We start from the raw sequence: 24,225 nt of genomic DNA on the forward strand, positions 1-24,225 counted from the left end.
TAAGCGGCAATTTATTTTTGAACTGCTGGAAGTATGCAAATTCCTCAGAATTAAATGTGAATTTAAAAGAAATGGCATCTATTAAGGACAAGGCAACCCAAAGAGGCAATCGGGAACTTAATAATTTAATCAAGTATTGTAACAGACTCAGCAGTATATCTAAAGCCATCAACTCAAATGTCAGTTGAGCTTATCAAGGAGATAAGTGGTGTTGTTGGAAAGATGTCTTCAAGAGAGTGGCATCTGGATTCTTTATCTGTCATCCAGGGAGAAGTCGGAGGGTTTGGATAATGTGGTAGACTAGATATTTCCACATGGAGCACAATTTTACTCTGACAAGTGTCCCAGAAAACGGCACCTTTTTACCCAACGGAGCTCATTCCTGTGTCTGTTCATTGCTCTATCTGCTGAACACAATATCAAATAGAAACGTTTCCTACTTTTCATGCTTGTTAGTATAATCCAGCCAAGAGCGAGGTAGCTGAACTCTATCCTGTCTCAGTCAGCAGAATTGTTTGCTGATTTGCAATTGTTGCAGGACCCAATTCTACGTGGAGCCTACATGGGCGGGGGGCCCGCACTTTTACAACTGGGGTTATAATCTGAAGACTACATAATTGTACAAGTGTCATTGCAAAGACACCTCTGGGCCCACACAGTTTTAGTTTTGCTGGTGAAGATGTGAGGCTAGCTCCATACAAAAGAGGAAGCGACATTGTGTCTAGCATTGCCAAAGCACAACTTCTACGGAGACCTTGTTACACACACAACCCAGTTGTGTAACAGCTGCCCTATTGGCTGAATTACAAGGGACTGAGCTAGGGAGCTCTATGGCAAAAAGTATGAGCTGCCAAGGCTTATATGAATTGCTACACCTGGGGATTCAAATACAGTATAACCTCATAAATCCAGTGTGCTCAGGACCGAGCACCTGCTGGAAATTTGAAAATTCTGGACTTTTGAAACCGGAGTGGCGGCTGGTCGCGGAGCGGGGGGTAGGGGCGGCTGGTCCCGGAGTGGGGGGGTAGGGGCGGCTGGTCCCGGAGCAGCGATCGCACACGGAGTGGCAGTGCGTGGTGGTAGGTGGCTCTGGCAGCCAGCCGCCACTACTCCCTGATGTCATGTATTTTTTAGAAGTGCCGGATTTTCAAGAATTCCGGATTTTTGATATCGGGATTTATGAGGTTATACTGTATAACTCACATCTTCCGTGGACCAGACAGAGAAACTTGTTATGCGCACTTGCTAATGGGCTACATATCCACTTCCCCTACGTTAAAGAGAGACACTTACAGTTTAATGCAAAGCCCAGCTGCTGCAGCCGCATCCCTCATCTCCACTCTGCGGTCTCCTTCGGCAGCTGAGCTTTTCTTTTAGATTTCCCTGCCTTTGCTTTGTGACAGGTGCTAATATTCAGCACCGTACCTAGACTCTTGGTGGCCTCGAGCGAACTTTTAGCATTGGGCTCCCCTTCACCGGAGATAATGATGACAATAATTGGACAACGGAAAAAAACAAACCATTTTTGGGCCCCCTTTCTGTCCGGGCCCCAGGCAGCCCCCCGGTTTGCCCATGCCTGTGTCCGGCCCTGCTAGTATTGGCAGAGCTACCCTGATGTACTGTCCTCTGCTACCCCACAGATCAGTGTCAGAGGTGTATGAAGCTAAATCATGGTGTTTTGTTATAATGCCTGATAACTTGACTGGGGCTGGGTCCTGTGTTTCCAAAATATTCATGGCTGAATTTGTGTTTTTTTTCCCTTATGAAAATCATTCCCTTGCACTGAGTGATATGTGTTATCTCTTCCTCACACAGGTTGTAATCCTTGGTAAACATTCTCGAGGATATCACTACATGCTAGCTAACCTGGTAAGAATTTTTTTTGTCACCAGAAGTATAGCTAAGTTAGAGGGTAATGTATTCTGTTCAGGTTGTGTCAACTTTAATCAGCCAAGGAAGTAATGCATGAAGGAGTTCGTGGATTTTGAGAAATGACTTCAGTAAATACCAGAACTGGTATGTAATAGTAATTTGTACTCAATTATCCAGTCTTTGTTTTATCTAAGAAGCTCATATCCTCTATTAATTTAAAAATAATAATTCAATTATATGTTTTCCACTAATTTATATCCTCTTAAATAACACACTTGATAATCCTAATCCTCTGCATAACAGATTTTTAAATTTAAACACTAGGAAAATAATTACATTTTATTTGTATATAATACAAGTGGCATAAAGAGCCAAATTGAAACTATAATTCCATCTAGTAAAATGGCCAGGCTGCATAGCTAGTCATTTGTGCTTTATAGATAGACTCTTACTGGAGAGTTACCACTTTGTACATATTCATTAATCAGGCACAGAACAGTATATTTTTATCCATATTAAAAATGCATTCCCCCCACTCTAGTTTGCCTATACTTCTGTATAATGTTTTTGAAAAGTCATCTGCTAGACTTCCTGTAGTTGATGCTGCAGGAAGAATAATTTTTGGATTCTGTGTCTCCTGTGTGCAAAAAAACATTCTACCAGTAAAATCATGCTCTCTGCTTAAGAGAAGAGTTTCTGTAATACTTTTTTTCTTTGTGTGACTAAAGTAGGAAAGAGTCATTTTAAAATAGCATTGCTAGTAGTGTGGCGATACAGCTTTAAATTGTCTCACTGTATTAGAGAGTCAATCCCATTCCTATTCATTGGAGTTCATATACATAAGAAATGCAGAGAGGCTAATTCTGCACTGCCTTGCTCCATGCATGGCCAATTACATTGAATTTACTGTGGAATCAAAACAGCACCAATTTGCAGTCCCCTGGCACAGACATGAAATGACAACATGGGGTGCAGGGCCCGGGGTGGATCAAGCCCACCTTATTTGAAGGTGTGATATCACGGCAGTGTTGTGACACACAGTACTGCCTGGCAGTGAGGGTGATTTTGGTCACAACACAGCCGTAAGAGTAGCAAGTAGCATTGTGCTTCCAGGACACAGTGGGTGCATCTATGCGAGATACTTTCCTGTAAAGTAGGGTAGTTTACTGCACAGTAAGCATTTCCGTCTACATGTGCACATGCTTACTATGCAGTAAACCTTGCTAATTGCGAGTAAATTTGCTACCTGCAAATGCAAGTGAATGCATTCACAGCAAATTTACTTGTGAATACTAACTGCGCGGTAGCACTCGTATAGACACCTGACTGGGAGCAAATCTGCTTCTGGTCAGCCAGCATTGCTTCCTGTCCCTGAGAACTTACTGCTGCTGGGGCAGGCTCCACCACTGGAGCCTGGGTAGGGACTATGTCCTCCTGTCCCAGCAGCATGGAGCTCCAAGCCCCCCGCTCCAAGATCACTTTGCCATCGCAGTCAGGGAGCAGGGGTCTGGGAGACTGCGAAGCTGGCACTGGGAGATCCAGTACCCGCCCTGCCAGTGCTGAGAGTTTTGTGCTGGTAGAGCCTGGGGAGCCTGTTCCCCACCCAGCTCCTTGATCATGGAGCTGAGCAGCGAACAAGCTCTCTAGCCGGTTCCCCACCCAGCCCTGCAATCACGTTGCTGAGCAATGAACAGGCTTTCCAGCTCCCCACTCTCCCCACCCCACCCCTGTGGTCACAGAGCTGGTGCTGGGAACTGTCCCAGTCAGGGGCAGGTCCCAACCCCATGCCCCAAATGGGCAATTGAGGTGCGGGGCTTGGGAAGAGCTGCAGGGGAGGGGCAGGTACCAGCCCCCTGCCCTGATCCACCAGTGGGGAAGCTAGTAGCAAGCCCCCAGCTAGGTGGGGAATCCCCACCAGGCCGGGGCTCACTGCTAGCTGCCCCAGTAGTGGACCTGCCCCTCCCCTGAAGCTCTTTTCAAGTCCCCTGCCCTGATCAGGGAGCTGGGGCTGGGAGCTCCCTTCTGCAGCAGGCAGCCCCCAGGGGACAGGGAGCAGTGTCCCAACCCTGGCCAGGAAACAGCTGTGTCCTGGCCTGGTGCTCCCTGCCAGCCCCTGGGGTAGCACCCAGGGGGAGCCTAGAGTTCCCCCTGCTGGCAGCTGAGGCCCATTGCAGGGCCCCAGGAAGTGAAAGCAGTTTGCTGCCATTAGCAGCACATCTGCTCCTGCTTCTCTACACATGGAGATGCCTGCCTGGGAGCATTTACTCAGAGTAATTTACTTGCAAGTAAACTGCTCCCAGATCTAATTCACATGTAGACACACCCAGTGGCTCCCAGCAGACCCTGCTGGACAAGAAGGAGCATTAGCATGTGCTGCTTTACTGGTCAGTGCAGAGAAAGAAATGGTTTCGGACTATACTTCTTGAGCTGGTTTACACTTCAAGTCTTCTAGCAGTTGGTGATCCCTGAGTAGGGATAGCTCCTTGCAACCTATCTCCTTCATCACCACCTGCCTTTCAGACATGCCCAAGAAGCAAGCCCCCACACTAATTCAATGCTACATATTTGAACAAGGAAGGTAAGTATTTTGCTAACCCTATGGCCAACCAGCCATCTTCTAATAGGCCTCATGTGTAATATTGAAAACCATTTTGGTACACTGTGGCTGATCAAGAAACATTGCCACACTATCATAAGGCAATTTTCCATCACAGAGGTCTGCATTACAAGCTGATACCAAAATTAAACTCCATTTTATTCCAGGACTACAATTTATTAGTGCTAAAGGTTGTCCCCTAGGTAGGATATTTTCTATACGCCACAAAGAACTTTCACCAGTTTCTTCTGTACTAAACTAGTAACTGATAAAAAATAGTTTTGCCACCAGTTTTTGTCTTTAAAACTAGGCCAAGTAGCAGAACCTTCATGTGACACTAATTCTCGTTTTCTATATATATGCTTCAAGGGTTTCACAGACATTACGTTGGAGAGAGTAATGCATGGAGGTGCCAATGTTACTGGATTCCAGATTGTGAACAATGAAAACCCAATGGTTCAACAGTTCTTACAACGTTGGGTTAGGCTGGATGAAAGGGAATTCCCTGAAGCTAAGAACTCGCCGTTAAAGGTAAACTTTTGTTGACAGTAATGGAAGTCCTTGTGTTACATTTAGGTTTTCCCAGATTGGAATAGTTCAAAACATTCACTTTGAGTCCAAAAGAGAGAGAGAGAGAGAGAGAGAAAGACTGTTAGCTGAAAACAAGAAATAAACACAAGGTGGTAAACTCTGAAAAAGGAAAGCGTTCCAACGTTACGGTCCTGCCACACAGGAAATTCCCACCGACTTCTGCTAAAGATGGATGTAAATCCAAACTCCAGAGCTGAATGTAGCTTTGTTGTGTGGAAATTCAGTTTTGGGTCCAAATGATCCGGCAATTAGTCCCTTCCAGTATTCTCTCACAAGTATGAGGCCCCAATAATCTCACGCAGGCGACTGAATTATAAGGAAGCATATTCAGATTTTTGAGGCTTTGCTTTTAGACACAAGAATTCATCAGATAATGTTTGCAGACATGAATTGCTAGAGAATTACTGTGTATTATCATGAGGCTTTTCCCCTTTCCCTTCTTCCTCTGCTAGTAAGGCCACTTTTGCACCTATTTACCTAGCTGAATGGAGCCCTCCAGAGACAGCAAAGTCCAATTTGGACAGGTGGTAATGTTTCCACCAGTTCTGTGACATTTTGCACAGTCAGACCCAAAAAATAGCGCCTCAAAGTCTGTCACTCCGAAGCAGATCATCTGAGGGAAATTCATCCCTTTCACTCTATATCAGGGAAAGTTAAACCATCTAATAACCACCTCTGACTGAGTGTTCATCACTCTCAAATCTAATTTGAGAGGGGTTACAGGCACATTGGTGGACAGGATCAAAATTCAGAATGATCTTAACGCTGAGAAATGGCCTGAAATCAGTGAGGTAAAGCTCAATAAAGGCCAGTGCAGAAATATAACATGTAAGAAGAGTAAGCCAGATGGACAGACACAAAATGAGGAATATCTAGCTAAGCAGCAATACTATACAGTTGAGATCACAAAAGAGAACACAAGTTAGTAATGAGCTGCTATTTCAAAAAAAAGGCAGATTTGTTAGGTTGTATTCATCGGAGTCTTGTCTGGAAGACATTCCCCTCTGCTCAGACTAGTGTCCAGTTCGAGGCTCCACATATTAAGAAACAGGTAGGCAAATAGGAGGAAGAAACTGAAATCACAGGAGATTTAGGAAAAATACTTATAAAGACAGATTGGAATAATTGGGTCTGTTTGTTTGGGGTGGGGGAGACTAAGGGAAAATATAAAAACAGGCTTCACAGTTGCTTATAAAAAGGATGGTGACTAATTCCTATCCCCGTCTGCTGAGGGTAGGATAAGAAGTAATTGGCTTAATTTGTAGCAAAGGAGATTTAGGTTAAATAGCAGGAAAAGCTTTCTAGCTACAAGGAGAGTTAAGTATTGGAAGAGAGATTGTGGGGTCCCTGTTGTTGGATGTTTCTAAGGGGGGGTACACACGACCTGTCAGGGATGGCCTAAGTATCCTGTCTCTGAACAAAGGGAAAACCTTGGGTCCCTTCCATCCCTACATTTCTATGATTCTGTGATTTTGTACGCGGAAAGAAAAATTTCCTTTTGCTGCGGTTTATGTCAGTGTTTTTTCCATAGGCAATACAATCATCTACTTCTTTACCAGCTCCATCTACCCATTTTGCAGCAAAATCCCATCCAACTTTTAAGAGGAAAGCCCCCCAGTGACTGGTTTTGGCCTATCCTAATGGGTATCTGGATACATATACCTGCCACTTAAGAATCTGGTCATACGTGGAGAAAGAGATAGCTAAACCCCATGAAAGTTAGGGCCAGCTCTGATATCCCCATTTCTTAGCAAGCCAGGAGTATGTGCCACCTTACAGGAGTGAAGGTGAGTATCATACTACTCTCAAAACTCAGCAATCCATGAAGGAACCCTAGGCAGATTTTAATCCACTTAAAGGCAATTCACATTGAGCGAAAAATTGTTCTCTAGCCATTAAAAATAATCTTAAGTATATAGTACAGCACAGAGATTACATTACCTTTGTACAAACATCCTGCTCATTATAGAAACTAGCACACTATTTATCAATCAAACAAAAGGCATGCTTAAAAATTGATGTACAATACTTTTGATTAGTAAATAAAATTGCTTAGAGATTCAAGCCCTGATGTTTAATTTATTCCATATTTTATCAGCCTTTCCCCTTTCTCTCTCTCTCTCTCTCTCTCTCGTTCTCTCTTTTTCTTTGCATGCTCATGCATTTGTAAGTAGAGTTCGAATAAAGTAGAAAATTACATAGCTCTCTTGGCATGACTCGGAAGGGACTACATTAAAGTTACTGACAATTGATGCATTCTACTGAAAAAATTATCATCGCATAAGATTTCGGTAGTGCTAGTTTGGACAGGCATTATGAGACTGTGTTATGAAAAAAATCTTTTAAAAATATGATCTGATTCTGCATTGTTGGGTGGAATGTGCCATGTAATATTTGCTAATTTATTAAAAAGAGAGAGAAGGAGACCGTTGCAATACTGAAACCACAGGAGAAAATCAAAAATGAGGTGGACAGGGACTGAAAGAAGAGCTGCATCCAGATTCAGGCAGTATCATAAAGATCTCACTATTAAAAGGACAAGGCAGTCAAGTGTTTATAAACTGCTGTAATTAAAAACTTGGGAGGAACGTCTGGCACAAATCTTCTCCCTGACACTTTTGCTGCTTTGTTTATCAGGTGTGTTTCTCTGGCTCTGCGTGCATAGAAAACCTTGTTTTCGTACGGGTCACCAGAGGTTTTACATGGATCTCATTGAAACAGTGATTTCCCTCAAAAAGATCAAACACGTCGTACTAAGCAGTGGGCATAGACTCCTGCAGAATGGAAATAACTGCCATTGAAGTCAGTAGGAGTTACTGAAATCCTGCAGAAGAGCTGCTGAAAATGTATTTGAAGTCTAGATTTCCATCTTTCCAACCAGTGCCTGGGCAACACGTGGTTGTTTTCACAGTCATTCCAGAGGAAGCTTTGGGGGGAATCACAAGTGCTAGATTCCTTCTGGAAATCCAATATTTCTCTCTCCTATAAACATACAATATTTCACTTACATACAAACACCACAGATATACGAGGGAGCCGATTGCAGGAGTTTTTTAAGATCAGACCCCGTAGATTGTTGAGCAGTTGAATTTTTATGGTAATATTTGGGATCAATATATTTCAGTGGCATTTCAATCCTGAGTACACAAGATAGCTCCAAATCTTAGGCCTATTGACAGTGCACAGCTAAAATATAATATTCCAGGGAGTGGGGCAGTATCTAGCAGAGGAGAGTTTAATCATGATCTACAAAATATGAAATAAATGTAAAAGCACCATCTAGTGATGCTTGTGGCCTGCGATGTGAAAATGTTACCGGCACTATACAGCGGTAATCTTTTTGGTAGACTACATCTGTTGTCTATAAACTTAATGCAGTCCCTTCCCAAGTAATGACTGCCGTTTTGTACAATAGCAGAAAGCAGAAATGTGCTCAGAAAAATCAACCAGTTTATTGCTGGCCACGGAAGCTAGCTAATCAGAAATATCAGGAATGATTAATGTTACCTATGACTCACAGCTGCTTGTCTTGACCATCTTGTTTTTAAAAAATTCAGAGCAAAACCAAATAGTATTTACCATTACTGTTGGTACAACATGGCCCAGCTTTGCATTAAGGGTCTCCATTTAAAGAAGCAGCTCTACAACTAAATCAATTCAATACCTTACATAAAGATAAGCTTTATGTTATTGTTATATGCTGTAGGAAATGAAACCATTTTTTTATTTGATACTTGAAATAGCTGCAATCATTAAATAACACAGGATCTGTGGCAGGGGGAAGGGGGCAGTTGCTCTGGAAACCTTTTAGCAAAGAGAAAGAATGGACCTGATAAACCTGCGGCAATGTCAGAGTACAGTTTGTCACAATATTTTATTTGTGTCAATTTTAGTATACATCTGCACTGACCCATGATGCAATCCTAGTAATAGCAGAGGCTTTTCGCTACCTCCGAAGGCAGCGTGTCGATGTCTCCAGGAGAGGCAGTGCTGGAGACTGCCTAGCAAACCCTGCCGTACCCTGGAGCCAAGGAATCGATATAGAACGAGCACTGAAAATGGTAAGGGCAAACATGCCTAAGCTATTCAATGCGTGTATTGCATTTTTAAAATGTACAGCTTTGAAAACTGCAACAACACTCTGTTTATCTCCTGAGCAGCATCTCCAAGGATATGGTAAAGGATGTAACTGTCATGAGCGGCGATCCGGGTTTTCTGTTTCCCACAGAAAAATGGGGAAAAAACACGGATTTCCCCTTTTACCCGAGAAAAACACAGATTTCTCATTTTAACAGAGAAGCACGTGGATGTTGCAGTTTTGCAAAGAGCTCTCTGCAGACTGGCAGAGTTGCAGCCTGCAAGCAGCTGGGGGGAACGGGAGGAGGGCGATCAGGCAGGGGGTGCCATGTGCATGTACATGCTCACGGCCGCCAGGCAGCCTCGATAGCTGGTCCCGCAGGTAAGTCAGGGGCCGGGGAATTGAGGTCTCCATAGGGAGGGAGGGAGAGAGTTGGGCAGGGCTGGGGCAGGGGCTGCTGCCCAGCGCAGGTGGTGTGTGGGGCTTGGGGCCCGGGGCCAGAATGCACAGCTGCAGGGCCCTGGTGCAGAACAGACGGGGCCGCAGGTAGCTCATCTGGTGGGGGGGGAGTCTGGCTCCCCACCACTGCACACTCTCAAAGGGGGGGGGCATGTGCCCCCCAGACCTGTGCATGGGGTGGGGGTGGGCTGCCCGCTGCAGGCTTGTTTGTCCCGTCACCCTGCTGCCCTCCCCCCAGGGCCTCCATGGCCCAGCAAGCAGGACCCGGCATGGCAGGGCAGAGCAGGACTGGGCAGGAAAGCACCTTGCTGCTGCTGTGAGCCCTATGTCACCCTGACAAGGTGCCCCCTGCCCTCCTGACAGCAGCAGGGGTTGTGGCATGGAGTGGTGCACCTCACTGTTTCCAGGCAAGCAGGGGGCGCGTGACCGTGGCAGCGCGGGGTTCCAGCACCGAGGGCCTTCCCCACCCAAGCACGCTCTGCTCAGCCATGCCAGGTCACACCCACTGGGCTGTGGAGGTGCTAGGGGGAGGGCAGCGGGGTGGGGAGCCTAAGGCTGCAATGGGCAGCCTGCATCCGCCTCTGCCTTGTACACAGATCTGAGGGGCACGTGTCCTTCCTGGCTCCTCTGGGAGTGCACACAGTGATGGGGAGCCAGCCTTCCCACCCACCCCCCAACCTCATAGCAGGCAGCCCACACCCACCCCTGCATGGGCTCTGCTCTGGTCGCGACACCCACGGGGGAAGGGGGAGCCAGGCTCTACTCTCCACTCAGACACAGCAGCTGCCACCTCCCATGGGTGGCAGCAAGGGCTCAGGCATTGTTGCAGGGGGCAGGAGGTTGCAGACCCTGGTCCTTGGCCCCGAAGCCCTAGCAGCTAAGGTACCCCCTGGCAGGGCTTGGGGGGCAGGGGGCTGTGGGTGGGGGGTAAGGGGCACCAGCGGGGCTGTGGGTAGGGAGTGAGGGGCACTAGCAGGGCTGGGGACTGTGGCTTGGGAGTGAGGACCTACATTCTGGTGAGCTAAGGGGGCAGGGAGAGCTCTGATTTTCCATGATAAAAAACCCAAAATCAAATACCAAAATGTATAGGTACTTAGAATGTATTTTATTACAGTGATTGAGGCACTGGTAGGCTTCCGCATTGCTTTTAAATTGTAAATATATCAATAAAACATTGTGTTCAGTTGGTATCTATATATATAGTGGCGTTTCATTTTAATTGCAGATGTTGGGGCGGGGGGGGTTCAGAGAATTTGTGGGTTTTTATCAGAGAAAACCAGGATCCCTGGTCATGAGCTACCTCTATATAGGCCAATGTAACTTTACAACAGATACAGTTGCAAAGACCTTTTGGTTGCCAAATTGGGTAGAACTCACCTACTTATTCTTCATAAGCACAAAGTCTTGCTACTGAAGTGGACAGCTGCAGCATGCCTTTAAAAAGAATACCGACAAACACAAGAGATCTGAAATGCCATCTATTAGAGGGTAGCAATGATGTGTTCAAACTATGCAGTGCCACATGCCTGCCATTGTCCTTTAGGCCAGAAATTTGTCCTCTAGCATCTGGGGCTCACAGAAATACAAAACAAGCAACTGGGTACTAATTGTAATGTTTACCCAATGCTTCATGGTGCCCAATACAATGTTCGCTAGCAGCTCTGCAAATGCCTCTGTATTAAAAGCATTGTTACAGGTATTTTGAGGCCAGATGAAAGCTGATAATGCAACCCAAAACAAAACAGAACCAGGTAAAAATTTTGATCTCAGCACATCTACACATTCATTGATGCACTTTAGGTAATACGCATTACATCTAGTACCTCCAGGTACTTTTATATGTGCTCTGAGGGTAGGGACTGGGAGATGGCACTTTATTTAGAGTGGCTCCAAGAGTCTCTCTAATTAAAGGGCTGCCACGTCTTGTGTATCAGCATCTCTGCACTTAAAAATGGCAGCAGGGGTGCTTGAACTAAAGCTCATTCAACGTACAATATGTTTTAGTTCAAGCACCCCGCCGCCATTTTTAAGCACGGGGATGCTGATACATGAGACGTAGGAGGCTGCTGGAGCACAGTAATTGCCAGCAGACTCTAATCGAGTCTGCTCCAACACACTGGAATTAATTCCAGCAGAGCAGCCTCCATGCTTGTGTATAGGCACCCTCCATTGTGAAGTACTAGAAAAAGGCGCACTAACCTATTTTAATGTGATTTGATCCAGTGCAGCACAGCTCTGTGCCCAGGGTAGCATCGGCTCCTGCTTTACCAGTTGTGGTAGTGTGATCAGCTGCCACTATGGCAATGGCTCCTTTTGCTCCCCCCCCCGCCACCCAGTTACACTACTGGATTAAATATCAGTTAAATCTCTTTGCTTTTGGTTGACTTTGTTCTCTTTTGTATTGGGCTGATTTTTAAAGCCATAAAAGTGAATGAAAACAGGAAGTGTCAGCTAACATCTTCATGAGCGCAGGTGAAAAACCTGGGGCCCAGCTGCGTGTGTGCTGACTTGGACCACTATGTATTGGAGGAGCTCTATGGGAGTAAGAACTGTGAGCACGGGGAAGTAAGACTGGGGAAGTGAAATCAGAATCCAGCTGACCTTTGTTTAAAAAATGTCCCTAAATAAGACTTTGGGCACTTAGCTTTTAAATACTGCTTTTTTCAAATTTTCCAAATTGGTGGGATTAGATCAAAAGAGTTATTCCCTCTCCTGATCTGCGAGAGCACACAAGCTGTGGCTCACTCCCTCCTTGTCAGAAGTCTCCCTTTGTCATTTATTTCATTTTTCTAACAAATGTCCTGACTGAGGTTTCACTTATAGAGTGTTATTATACTCTTGAAGAGAAGTTAATTACATTCAACCTTCACAACTGTTAAAGGATGTGTAGTGCCGGTTAGAATTTAATTACAAATCAAACCTAAAACTCTTTCAAACAAGACAAAAACTATCCACATCAGCAAGACTCAAACTGGAACAGGCAATGCCATGAGACACCCTGTGGGGGAGGTTTAAAAAACCCCAAAAGTTGGCTGGAAAAAGTCAGAAATCCCAAACCAGAGAGTGCTGAATTTAAGCCTGCTGCAAACACAGATTATTGAGCTAATTTCAGCCCATTATATTTAAATGTGCAAAGCTTTGCACATGACTTTCAGTTGTTTCCCACAACCAATCCAGTGCAAGATCATTACATGCCCATGATGCCTACCAGAGCACAGACAATTTGGTGTGTTCTTTCTCTTGTTTAGGCAAAAGTTGCATACCTTTGGTTCAAGAAGCTTATGACTCTTACTTAATAATGTGTCTGACCCACTCAGGCCAGGAAGCAGCTAAGAACATCCTCAAAATAACTCATCCAAGAGTATGATCCAATTCCAGATGACAATCAGATCAGTATTGCCTGATTCTGCATCTCTGCATCATTGTAAAACTAAGCAAGTCTATATTTCCTTATCTGTATCTGATCCCAAAGTGTCTGATAAGTGGACAATTGACCTGGACAAGTATAAATAATCACTTCATTTGTGATTGCCTCCTCACTTTCTGATCATAAAAGCATTCCATTTCTCTATTTATCTCCCTCTTATCTATTATAAAGCTTGATCCTGTAATATGCTGGACATCCTTCATTCCCACTGAAGTATAAAAAACAAATAAAAAAAACAAATTTGAATTCATGAGCTGTTACATGCATCTATTTCTCAAGACCATGTCTCAGTAGCTACCAGAATGTTATTGTGCCTCCAAATGTGTTGTTATAAAACACAGACCACAGTTCCTTGCTTCCAAGGACATGATATCAGGCACTGTTTAATCCCTATAAATTAAACAGCTGCTCTGCAGCTAGAGCATCATTATTTGGAGCAGATATTAAGTATAATGTATTCTTAAACTTAAAATGCATTCACATTGTTCCTGACTTAGGAAAACTAAGGTCCAGTTTAAATCAATAGGATTAGCACAGAGGTACTCAGCCAGAAGCAGCCCGTGGAGCCATCGTATCTGCTCCGCAGACACCACACAGGTCAGGAAATTTGGCAGTGTGGGAGCGGTGGTAATTAGTACCACTACCCTCTCCCATTGCCAAAGTGCCAAACCCCAAGTGACTGGATCAGAGCTAGGCTGTGCCCCCACACCCACAGCTGGATCGGGGCTGAACCAAGCCCCCTTCTCCCCACAGGGCCAGGTTGGGACTGAGTCAAGCCCCTGTTCCCCCCATGGAGCTCAGTTGGGGCTGGGCTACCCCCCGCCCCTGCACAGCCAGACAGGGCCCCACAGTGACCACACTGGGCACTGGATTGGGACCACTGGCCAGATCCAGCCCATAGACAAACCAGGCACTGCCCATCCAACATGCCAGGCAGAAAGGTTGAACACCACCTGATTAGCACATGTTTAAAGTAAAGCACATGTTAATTAGGGATAGCCAGATGAATCAGGGTACATGTTTCCCTCGCTTTATGCTGTATATGTATTCCTGGAAAATGGCGCGTAACTCGAATTCACATAAAGAGAACCCACTTTACAATGTAACAAATGGGAATATATTCCAAGACCTCGACTGTACTGACCCCCAGACCCATTTCTACCACGTTTACAAGACAATTTTGGTACTCAGCAACAGCAGACAGTGCACACAAGCACAGGGCACTATTATAATGGGGAAACACGTGTCGCGGACAACAAGCGAGGCGCACAGAGCCACACAGAAGACTATATTTTGGTGCACGTCACCCCCACAATGCACCGCACAAAGCAGCTGACTGCGGGCTTCCACCACACTGATCGAATAAGAGTGAATTTACCTCGCATTTAACGAACTTTTGGTATAAAAAGGGTCATCGCATAAGAGCAAATTCACACATACAGAACCTGCAAAAAGCAAGGGAAACCTGTATCTATAGCTTCTGTATTTGCGGTCAAAGTTCAGTAAGTTCAGAATAAGAGCTAAGTCAAGAGGAACCTAAGCAAGGCAGAGATGGTACAATTTATATCTTCCTCCAGCCCCTCAACTCATAAATCACCCTAGCATAGACTTGCACCCCCTTGCAGCTGTATGAGTTACGTGCCTGATACATCCCCTTTGAATTTGGCCCAGGTTGGGGCCAAGGGACCTTTTACTAGATTATGTAGCCCCTCCCCATTCAGCATGACGAGATTGATTGCATCATCGCTAAGCCATCCTTGACAGATCAGTGGCCAACCTTGAACATCTCCAGAGACTATGATTCCTGAGCCTGCCCTAGCAGATTCTTTCATCGCCCAACTCTTATAATAAAATTTCTCTAATATTTAACCTAAATTATCTCTACTGAAGTATCAGCCTGTTACCTCTCCTCCCAGCATTGACAGCTTGTCAGTATTGATAAGTGATGAATTGAAGTAGCTCATCGTTTCATACTAGGGAAAAGAGACAGATTTTTTTTTTCCTTTTGAAACAAAGTACCTCATACTTTCCCACAACATGATTAATGTGACTTGGTAATGATAATGACGTGCACTTATATAGCACCATCCATCCAGATAGAGCCCAAAACTCCCCATGAGCTGTAGACATAGTTCTCCCACCGTTATTCACACAAGGCACTCTATTCACTAGGGATAGTCCTGGAATAAAGCACTACTCCATGGGAATGAGAATATCAGATCTGGCTAATAGTACAGGGCTTATGTCTTATTGTCAGGATTTACGTGGCATTTATCCGCATGCCTTGTGTTGGCCCTTTGCACAGGGTTGAATTCCACCCATTGTGAATAAGCAGGGTAGAATTGGGTCTTACATTTAATAAACATATGATATTATCACTGATTCACAGCAAAAGGTATTGGCTGTTCAGTAGCACACTGGCACTGAAGAATGACAGATACCATTAAAACTGGGAAAACTGGGGAAGCGTATATAATTAGCTACAATTAGGAACCTAGACATGGTGCTGGTACAACTGGAAATAATCAGTTACTAAATTCCTTCAGGACATTACAAAGTTAATAATCCAAATAACGCTCTATTTTCCCCATCAGGTACAAGTACAAGGAATGACTGGAAACATCCAGTTTGACACCTATGGGCGTAGAACAAATTATACAATTGATGTATATGAAGTGAAAGCTGCTGGATCTCGGAAAGTAAGTTCTCCATATACATATTGTGGCCTGATTTCTTAAAACTGTTTATTCCAACATTTTTTAAGCTCAAAAAGTATTATACAGCTGTATATCCTGATAGAGTCTCTTGAATTCTATTTATTTCTCTCCTTCCCTACTGGAGGAATCTTCTTCCATTAACACTGTACTTATTCTGACCATATCACCTTCTCAAATCAGTGGCTTCTATATCAACGTCACACTTCTTATCTTCAAGTTCAAGGCCATGCTGCCACATCCCAGTTCTGATTTCTTCCATCCCCTTACCTAATTTTTTCTTCATCTCCTCCTTTCCCTCCATAAAAGACCTCAAAGCAGTAGAGAAGTTGGAGTTAATATATTATAGAAACTGCTTATAAATAAAGTAAAACAGTGTATGGTTTTTAATCAGGACATGACTTTTCAGAAGACCATTCTTTCATGTCCTAAGGAAAATATGCAGAAGTTCCTAAGTGACATAGAGGCCTAAATTCCATTTTCAGAAGTGACTTAGACACGATTTCCGAAGGTAATTGGCACCTAGAGTAAGTGCTTCATGGGACTCACAGAGGGTGCATCTACACATGCGCCGGACTGTGCAGTTGTTACTGCCCAGTCACTTAGTACTTGCTTAAGTACTTGCTTTAGTACTTAAGCAAGTAGTAAATGACTGCGCAGTAATTGCCGTTATTGTGTAGTCCTGGTACTGCACAGGTCATTTCTAATGCTGCCACACAGTAGCAATGAGCTACTGCGCAGTAGCATCAGCATCATGGTTCATGCCAACTGACACTACCTCACAGTTAGATAAAAGTGTCAAAAAGCCCTGCTGAAGTGCCCACTCTATACAGACGCTGCAGAGCCAGGTTGAATTAATGTGCTGCTTCTTCTGGTAAAGTGCAGTTTTGTTTTGTTTTTTGAACAGCTGTAAGCAGCCTGCATGTCCTCACTGTCTGGAGCGAGCATTAAAATAAGTAGCTCAGTAGCTATGGTAGCACAGACCTAAGCAAGAGTTAGTGCACAAATATTTGTCTGTTGTCAGTACCCAAACTGTCTTCTTCTTGGCTTTAATTGCACCATGGCTAAATACAGACAGTCAAAACGCCCCGGTCTGAATCGATTCAATCTTTGCAGGTTAGTCGAAGCTGCGTAGATTGAACCAATAAGCAAGTGAACAGACGTTCACTTTTGATTCCAAAAATGCATCCACATGCCTGCAGTGGCCCAGGCCAGAAGCTGTGGAGCACTAGAGCACATCCCTGCTAGACTGGAGCAGACAGCTTGGGGCCAAGACTAGTCCACCCACCCTGAGAGGGTGGGTTTGTGAGGGAGGTGTAAAGCATCCTGGAATGCTAAGGGACTGTGAGTTGACTTGAACCACATTTATGGTGGCTTATCTTTTTGTTTCCAGTTTTATTTGAGGGATGCTGTTTTGTTTTTAAGAATAATTGTTCACAGCTGCTTGGATTTGATATATTAGTAGTAGTTGAGGCTGAAATGTAGGGGTAAGAGAAGAGCTGTCACTCCACCCTAGTGTAAGGGAAGAGTGAGACAGTCCAGGCTACACAATAAGGTATTTTATTTAATTGTCCCACAGTTTATTCTCTTGTCTATGGTATATTCCATGGTTGCAGAAATTTGGGCATCTATTCCATGGCTATCATGACAAGATACGTTGTATAATTATATATATGAAACATTTATTTTCCCATATATTTTGCATGTAAATAGTTCTGCAACTTGATGGGAACACCACATTTTTAAGGCAATTCAACATAAAGGCACCTCATTCCAGTGCCATCCAGGAAATGTTCCGTGACCAAAGCCTCACAAATAGGAGCTTAAATATGTACAAGGTCCAAGAAAAGCTCTTAATCAATATTCATTTTTTTTTTTCCATCTTGAAGAAATCCTGAGTCAAATCACATTTTAATATTAAAAGGGCAGCTCTGAGTAGGCATCAGATTCATGGGTCAATGTCATTACAACAACTAACACGGTAATACTCTCTGCTTTTACAGGCTGGTTATTGGAATGAATATGAACGATTTGTGCCAGCTGTGGACCAGCTAATGTCTAACGACACTTCTTCTGTGGAGAACAGAACTATAGTTGTCACTACCATCTTGGTAAGTTGTATGTTCTTGGCCTGTTTGTTTTGGGGTAATAGGGCATACGGCTCTGAGATCTATTGAACGCCTCACCAGAAAGCACAATGTTGAATGCTATATGACTTCAAGTGACTGGGAAGTTCAGTAACCTCCAGAGATGCACTGAGGGCCTGATCCTGCAAGCATTTTATGCATGAGTAAATTTGCTCACGGGAGGAGTCCCATTGAACTCAACATTGTGCTTTCTTGCCGCCTGGTCACTTGAGCTCAATGGAACTCCTCGCGTGAGTAAAGGAACTTGTGTGTGTCAGTGATTGCAGGATCCGGCCTTCCTGCTACTGGACCAAATCTTGCAGCCCTCACTCAGGCAAAACTCCATTGACTGAGTAAGGATGGCACAATCTGGCCCATAGTGCACTGGAAATGCTATAAAAAGAGCTATCCAATGCTTGTGCAATTACTGGAGAGGGATGTTCTTATTATATATTACAGCCAATGTTGCATGTACCAGTTCTAAAGCCTGTTGCTCATGTGTTCTGTAGTATGGGTTATGTGTGTCCTTTATCACATTACACTTGTATGAAGCATGAGCCAGTGTCAGGAGCTTTCTGAAAGTATTGTTCTTTTGTATGATTTGTGAGACGTACTCAGCATTTCAGGCAGGTTTTTCAAAGACATCTGAGGCAGTTTGGTGCCCAGCAATGGAGGTGAGCAGAGCACCTGACTGCCTTAGGTCTCTTTGAAAACCCCTGCCTTATGGCTCCAACTTGCACCATTAAAATCAAATGGGAGGTTTGCAGTTAACTTTAATGGGACCAGAAGTGGGTATGTCTATGCTATAAGAGTTAAGTTTCACATAATTTTACCATGTTGCTGTCTTTGATCTACTAAAGAGTTAGTCTTAATCCTGCAAACGGGTTTAAATTTACTCATATGAGTAGTCCCATTGCCTGTGGCGGGAGTACCCCATGATTAAAGGCAGTTGCTTATATTTTGCTGGGTGGAGCCATGCATAAATTTAATCTCTTTACTAAAGATTTTTAAACTGCACGTTAAAGTTTAAAGTATATGTGAGTCTGATTTCAGAAACGTTCTAGTTACCACACAAAAGCAGAAAATACTGTAGATATTTGCCAGTAAAGAAATGCTTATAACAGGTCTCATTTTGTATGTTTGAAAAGCATATTTTATATCCATAGATTTTTGATCTTTGCTTTTGTTTCAAAGGAATCACCATATGTAATGTATAAGAAAAACCATGAACAACTAGAAGGGAATGACAGATATGAAGGATATTGTGTAGACTTAGCTTTTGAAATAGCAAAACATGTTGGAATAAAATACAAACTGTCAATTGTTGGAGATGGGAAATATGGAGCTAGGGACCCTGAAACTAAGATTTGGAATGGCATGGTGGGTGAGCTGGTCTATGGGGTAAGTTTTCTTTCACATTCATTTTAATGTTCTTTTTAAAGAAAAATGATGCACAAAGTTAATAACCTGCAAAATAAAGAATTCCTGGTTAAATCCAATGTTAAAAATTCTAGCGATTTCTTTGCAGTCCCCTTGATGTGGTCTACACCCCAAAGGTTTGGCTTTCATTGCAGGGAAAATTTCTTTTTTTCCCTGCCAACCTCCAATGAGGATTACATGGAAATGGTGAGAAATGGCATTTGGCAGATTTAACTTTCTTAAATATAGCAAGACTTTTTCTGTTCTCCTGGCTTCGTTATGAGCTAACAGCCTGCATATGCTGATCCAGGCTAGACCTCACTTTCTGCTTGCAGGGTGACAGCCACTTCAGTCTCCTCCCTATAATCTTTAATAAAAAACAGGTGCTAGAGGATTTATTGTGCCTGGCCCAATGAAGTACATCAGTGTGAGCAGGAGATACCAAAGGCTTCTTCCACTAATCTGTGCACATGTAAGGCAGGAGTGGGTTCTCATACTCCTTGGATCCCTAAAACTGCACAAAGTAACATCAGCAGTAGGGGAGGCTTTGACAAAGTAGGAGAAGGGGAAGTTCACACCGTGCCCACATGAAAAGGTGGTACAGAGCTGGAGCTTCAGGAGGTAGTGATCATGCTTGTCTCTGACGGTGCTCTGGGGCTCAGTTCTGCCCCATTTAGGTCCGTGGAAAACTATAAACTTCACTGGAGTGTGATTGGGCCCGAATGGGCTGATCTTGCAACACTGAGGTTGATGGAAGTTGTACTTTTGGTTTCACTGGACACATCTACACGTGCAGTTAGCATGGCTGAATAAACTCCTGCACAGTTTGCACCAGAGTTTATTGCTCCCGGGCACAGTGGTTACACGTGTGCCTGGGACCGCAGCACATTGAGCCAAGGCGGAGCAGCCTCAACTGGCAAGGGACCTGGGGGGTCAGCCTGCCAGCCTGGAGCTGCTCTGCCCCAGCTCAACATGCTCCAGAGGAGCTGGCTGGGGCATGAGGGTGCTTCAGTGTGGGGCTAGGAGGCAGGCAGCTCCCGCACTGTATGTAACACCCTTGTGCCCCAGCTAGCTCCGGTCACCATCTACATGTGTGTTGCAGCAGGATAAATAACTCTGCCATAAGTTTGTGTTTGTGTCAGGCAGTACTATCCTATGGTGGAGTTAATTAATTTACTGCAGTTTAATACAAGCTCACGTGTAGACAGTGATGCTTCACTGCAGAGCTAATTAATCAACTCTGCAATAAAGCGCATGTGTAGATGGCCCCAATGTGTGTAGAATCAGGTCTGAATTGCCCTAAAGGCATGTTGTACCTTTTCACCAAGGCATGCTACAGAAAGAATGCCTATTACTATCCATGCTGTGAAAGTGTCACCTTCACAAAAAGCTCTTTCTTTCCATAACTTTGGCATTTGTTTTTAGATATCTCCTGTTCACCAGTCAGTCTGTCTAATTAGTTGTGCTTCTATTTTTATGTTTCACTTTGTGTAACAGATTAAAAAAAGCACCAAGTAACTACTGTTTTATTACCATTGTATTTTTAAAAAAATGCTTTTGGAATGCTGAAACAGTACACAGATCATTCAGGCCTGGAAATACTTAGCTTTGTAGAAAGGAGATTTTGTAAGTTGATATTTCATCTTTGATTACTTCTTCCATTGCACATTACACGATTTTATTTTTTGTTTCTTGTAAGATCTTTTTAAAGTTTCTTTTTGATAAAGTTATTTTTTACTGGGATATCAGAACAGGAGTGAATATTTCTGGCTTCTACCTCTATTCCTCCTTTTGGAATATATTGTTTTTAAAAGTCAGAGAAAAATGTCACTGAGCACGTCTACGCGTGTGCTTTACTGAGCATTAAACCGTAATGTCAGGATTAGTATACTCTGACTCAGTTCATATACTCTGGCTCAGGATTAGTATACTCTGGCTCAGTTAATGCGACTGAATATACTCTGGCTCAATTTGAGCCAGAGTATATTCAGTCGCATTAATTGCATGTGTAAACGCGCCCATTGTGATAGATCATACCATATGATACAGTTTTTCTGTTGCAAAACATAAGTTAGAAAGTGGTTTCTAAAGGATTCTCGGGCTAAACTTGTGATTTCCTGTGCCTGGCTGTGCATTTCCCATTCAACTTTTATCTGTTTATGCATTATCAACAATGATTTTGTGATATGGCATATTTTGGGAAGAGAATTAGATATCAAGAATCCTTAGTTCTGTCTCCACACTCCCCTAACTGGAGCACTAAGTCATCCAATCTCTGTGCCTCCATTTCTACCACTTATAAAATTGGAATTACCTGTCCCACAGAGTAAAGCACTTTGAGACCATCTACGGAAGGAAAAGGCTCTGTGAAAAGTATTATTATGTAGCAACAACATCCTAAACTCTGTCCTGTTCAAGAAACCTCAAGAGTGCTACTTGTAATGGGGTCATTTACAACTGCCTGAGACATCTAAGTCCATAGCAACCCTTAAAACAGGCACGCTCATTTTTTAAAAAATCCATCCTGTGCCCAAGGGAAAGACAAATGACAAAAAGAAAACTAAATTCCTAATTCTTTAGTCACAGACCACGACTGATCTCACAGGGGCAAGGAGAGTGTGGCATGAACTATGCCATTTCCTTAGGGGCTTGGTCCAAATAAATTAGCTTCTGCAGCTTCTGGACGGTGGAAGATGCCTCTGCATCCTGGGCGTGCGTCCGGGAGCTCTGCAATCTGGCCCCAAAGTGCAGCTCTTGAGGGAGAAAAAGTCTGGTTTAAGCCAACCTTTCCTTGGATAAGCTGGTTTGATGTAGAGCGCACAGCTGCATCCTTCTGGGACTGGAGCAGCCCCGAGGGCCGTGCCTGTTTCACGTTGCTTCAAGCCCCAGGTGCTTTACCGCAGCACAGCAGTATTCATGAACCTTTCCCCACAGGGAGAAGAGCAGTTTTGTGAGCACCACAGACACTGATACTGCTCTGCAAGAAAATCAAAAACCTGCCCGTACAGCTGCCTTTTGTTTCTTACTGAGGGGTTCGTTTCTTTGTATTTAGAAACCGGCTTTGCAAGGGAGTACCTTTCTAGTCAACAACCGACTGAAAACCATTTTTTTCCCCCAGTGCCTTTGGGAAGAGGACAGCAATTTCCTTATTCTGATGCAGCCATGGCTTGATTCTCTGAATCCGACTTAGCTGCTACGCTCGGTTATCCAGAGGCCATGTGTGTCTCCTAGGGTGGCCATCATAGAGGACAGTCCGGTTTCCTGCTCCTCTGTCCTCTATTGATACGAAACCAGATGCCTTTATGTCCTCTATTTTTCTCTTGAAGATGTTTGTCATGAAGGCTCTTGAAGAGAAAAATAGAGGACATAAAGGCACCCGGTTTCGTATCAATAGAGGACAGAGGACAACTGGACTGTCCTCTATGATGGCCTCTATAGTGTCTCCTGAGGTTGGCCTGCAAAGCCAGCCTAGCACTTGCTCAGCTCTGCCGGGGTAGTGCTTTATCGGCTGGCCTTGGAGAGCCCATCTGGCGCTCTCTTCTCCGGGCAGCCGGAGCCCTAGCGCTCCTCCACCTCCCACGCCGGCAGTCCTCTGCTGTCTTCCTGGAGAAGGCTTCCCTTTTTCCATCTGTGGGAAGGGGCTGCACCCTGCCAGCTGCACGCAGAGGGGCCTGGCTCAGGAGCGTGCTTGAAGATGAGAAGTGCTATAGAAGTGCTAATTATGAGGAACGGCAGTGTCAGTTTTATGAAGGTTCTCCTATTTCCTGTGGGTTTAAAACCCTATTATGCAACTAAAAGCATAGGTCTCCCCAGATGCCCCCATGAGCCTCCTCTGGGAAATGACAGTGGCATTTGGCTCCCCCAGCTTCTATTTTGGGCAGACAAAAGGAGGATTGCTTCTAAAATGCCTGTATCGGTGTGGAGGTTTGATTTGCTGTACAACTAAGCTGCTGTAGGATGCACTACTCCATGGTGCCCCTGCCCTGTGCCGGCCCTATCCAGCTACCTGACAAGTTTGTCAGCACCTGTCTTCACAGCTGAGGAGACATTATGCAAATCCTATTCCATGCCAACTTCCTACAGTCCTTTTTTCAGTGCTGCTTTAAGGATGGTAGTAGAAAAGGCAGGGGCTGACATCTCTATGCTAAAAATCTAATTAAAATTAATTGATGCTTAGTTTTTGCTCTTTCTTTCTTGCTGGCTCTCTCTCTCTCTCTCTCTCACACCTCTCTCTGCCTCTTTTGGGATACCATGGGCTGCCTGGAGAGAAGAGACAGAAAACTCCTTGTTCTTTTACAGACCCTTAGGGGAACAAAGGATTCTGGGTAGGGGCCGGGAGATTCTGGAACTATGTTCTTGTAACTAAAAATCTAGATTTCCAGGTTACCCTCAGTTTTACACATTCTCTCTTAAATTAAGGAGAAGATTCTTAGCTGTGCTGCATTTCCACTCCCAGGGTCCTGCTACATGTTCAGACTAGAGCTGAATAAAAACCAGCTATAAAGTAATTACACATTTTCAAGCACTAATGTTATAGCTGCTTGGCTCTTCTTATAGCTGGATAGTCTTTCTTATTGTGTGATAATTACTTTGCATGCGCAGCTGGTCTACGTTTAGCGCGTGATTCACTGCTTAATTGCATACTATAAGTAACATCTATCGGGACCAGAGAAACAGAAAGAGGACTCAGAAGTGCTCTGCAGGGTCCATGTGTCAGGCATGACCCCAGCATAAACCACAGTAGCCAATGGTTTGTTCTTATCTAACTTACTTACCAGCAGTCCCCATGGGAGGCAGCCAATAACCTCTAGCAGATTTTCTCCCTGCCTCACGACACATCCCCTGTGTCAGGGCGGGATAGATGGTGCCGTATGGGAAGTCCCTCCTCCTCAGTTGGCTGGATCTGGCCACTTCCTGGTCCCTTTGCATTGGCAGGGTGGGGG

At 44.2% G+C, this 24,225-nt stretch overlaps 1 protein-coding gene across 1 annotated transcript in view; it reads left to right on the top strand.

The window, feature by feature from the left end:
* GRIA3 (glutamate ionotropic receptor AMPA type subunit 3) overlaps window positions 1-24,225 on the top strand; it is a 217,223-nt gene that overhangs the window by 124,519 nt on the left and 68,479 nt on the right. Inside the window, exons 5-10 of the mRNA XM_006028500.2 lie at window positions 1,816-1,869; window positions 4,838-4,999; window positions 8,953-9,120; window positions 15,618-15,722; window positions 17,741-17,848; window positions 19,058-19,264. Of these exons, the coding sequence (XP_006028562.1) occupies window positions 1,816-1,869; window positions 4,838-4,999; window positions 8,953-9,120; window positions 15,618-15,722; window positions 17,741-17,848; window positions 19,058-19,264 (804 nt within the window). The remainder of the gene's footprint in view (window positions 1-1,815; window positions 1,870-4,837; window positions 5,000-8,952; window positions 9,121-15,617; window positions 15,723-17,740; window positions 17,849-19,057; window positions 19,265-24,225) is intronic.

This window comes from Alligator sinensis, unplaced genomic scaffold (genome assembly GCF_000455745.1).
Source record: "Alligator sinensis unplaced genomic scaffold, ASM45574v1 scaffold157_1, whole genome shotgun sequence".
Lineage (NCBI taxonomy): Eukaryota > Metazoa > Chordata > Crocodylia > Alligatoridae > Alligator > Alligator sinensis.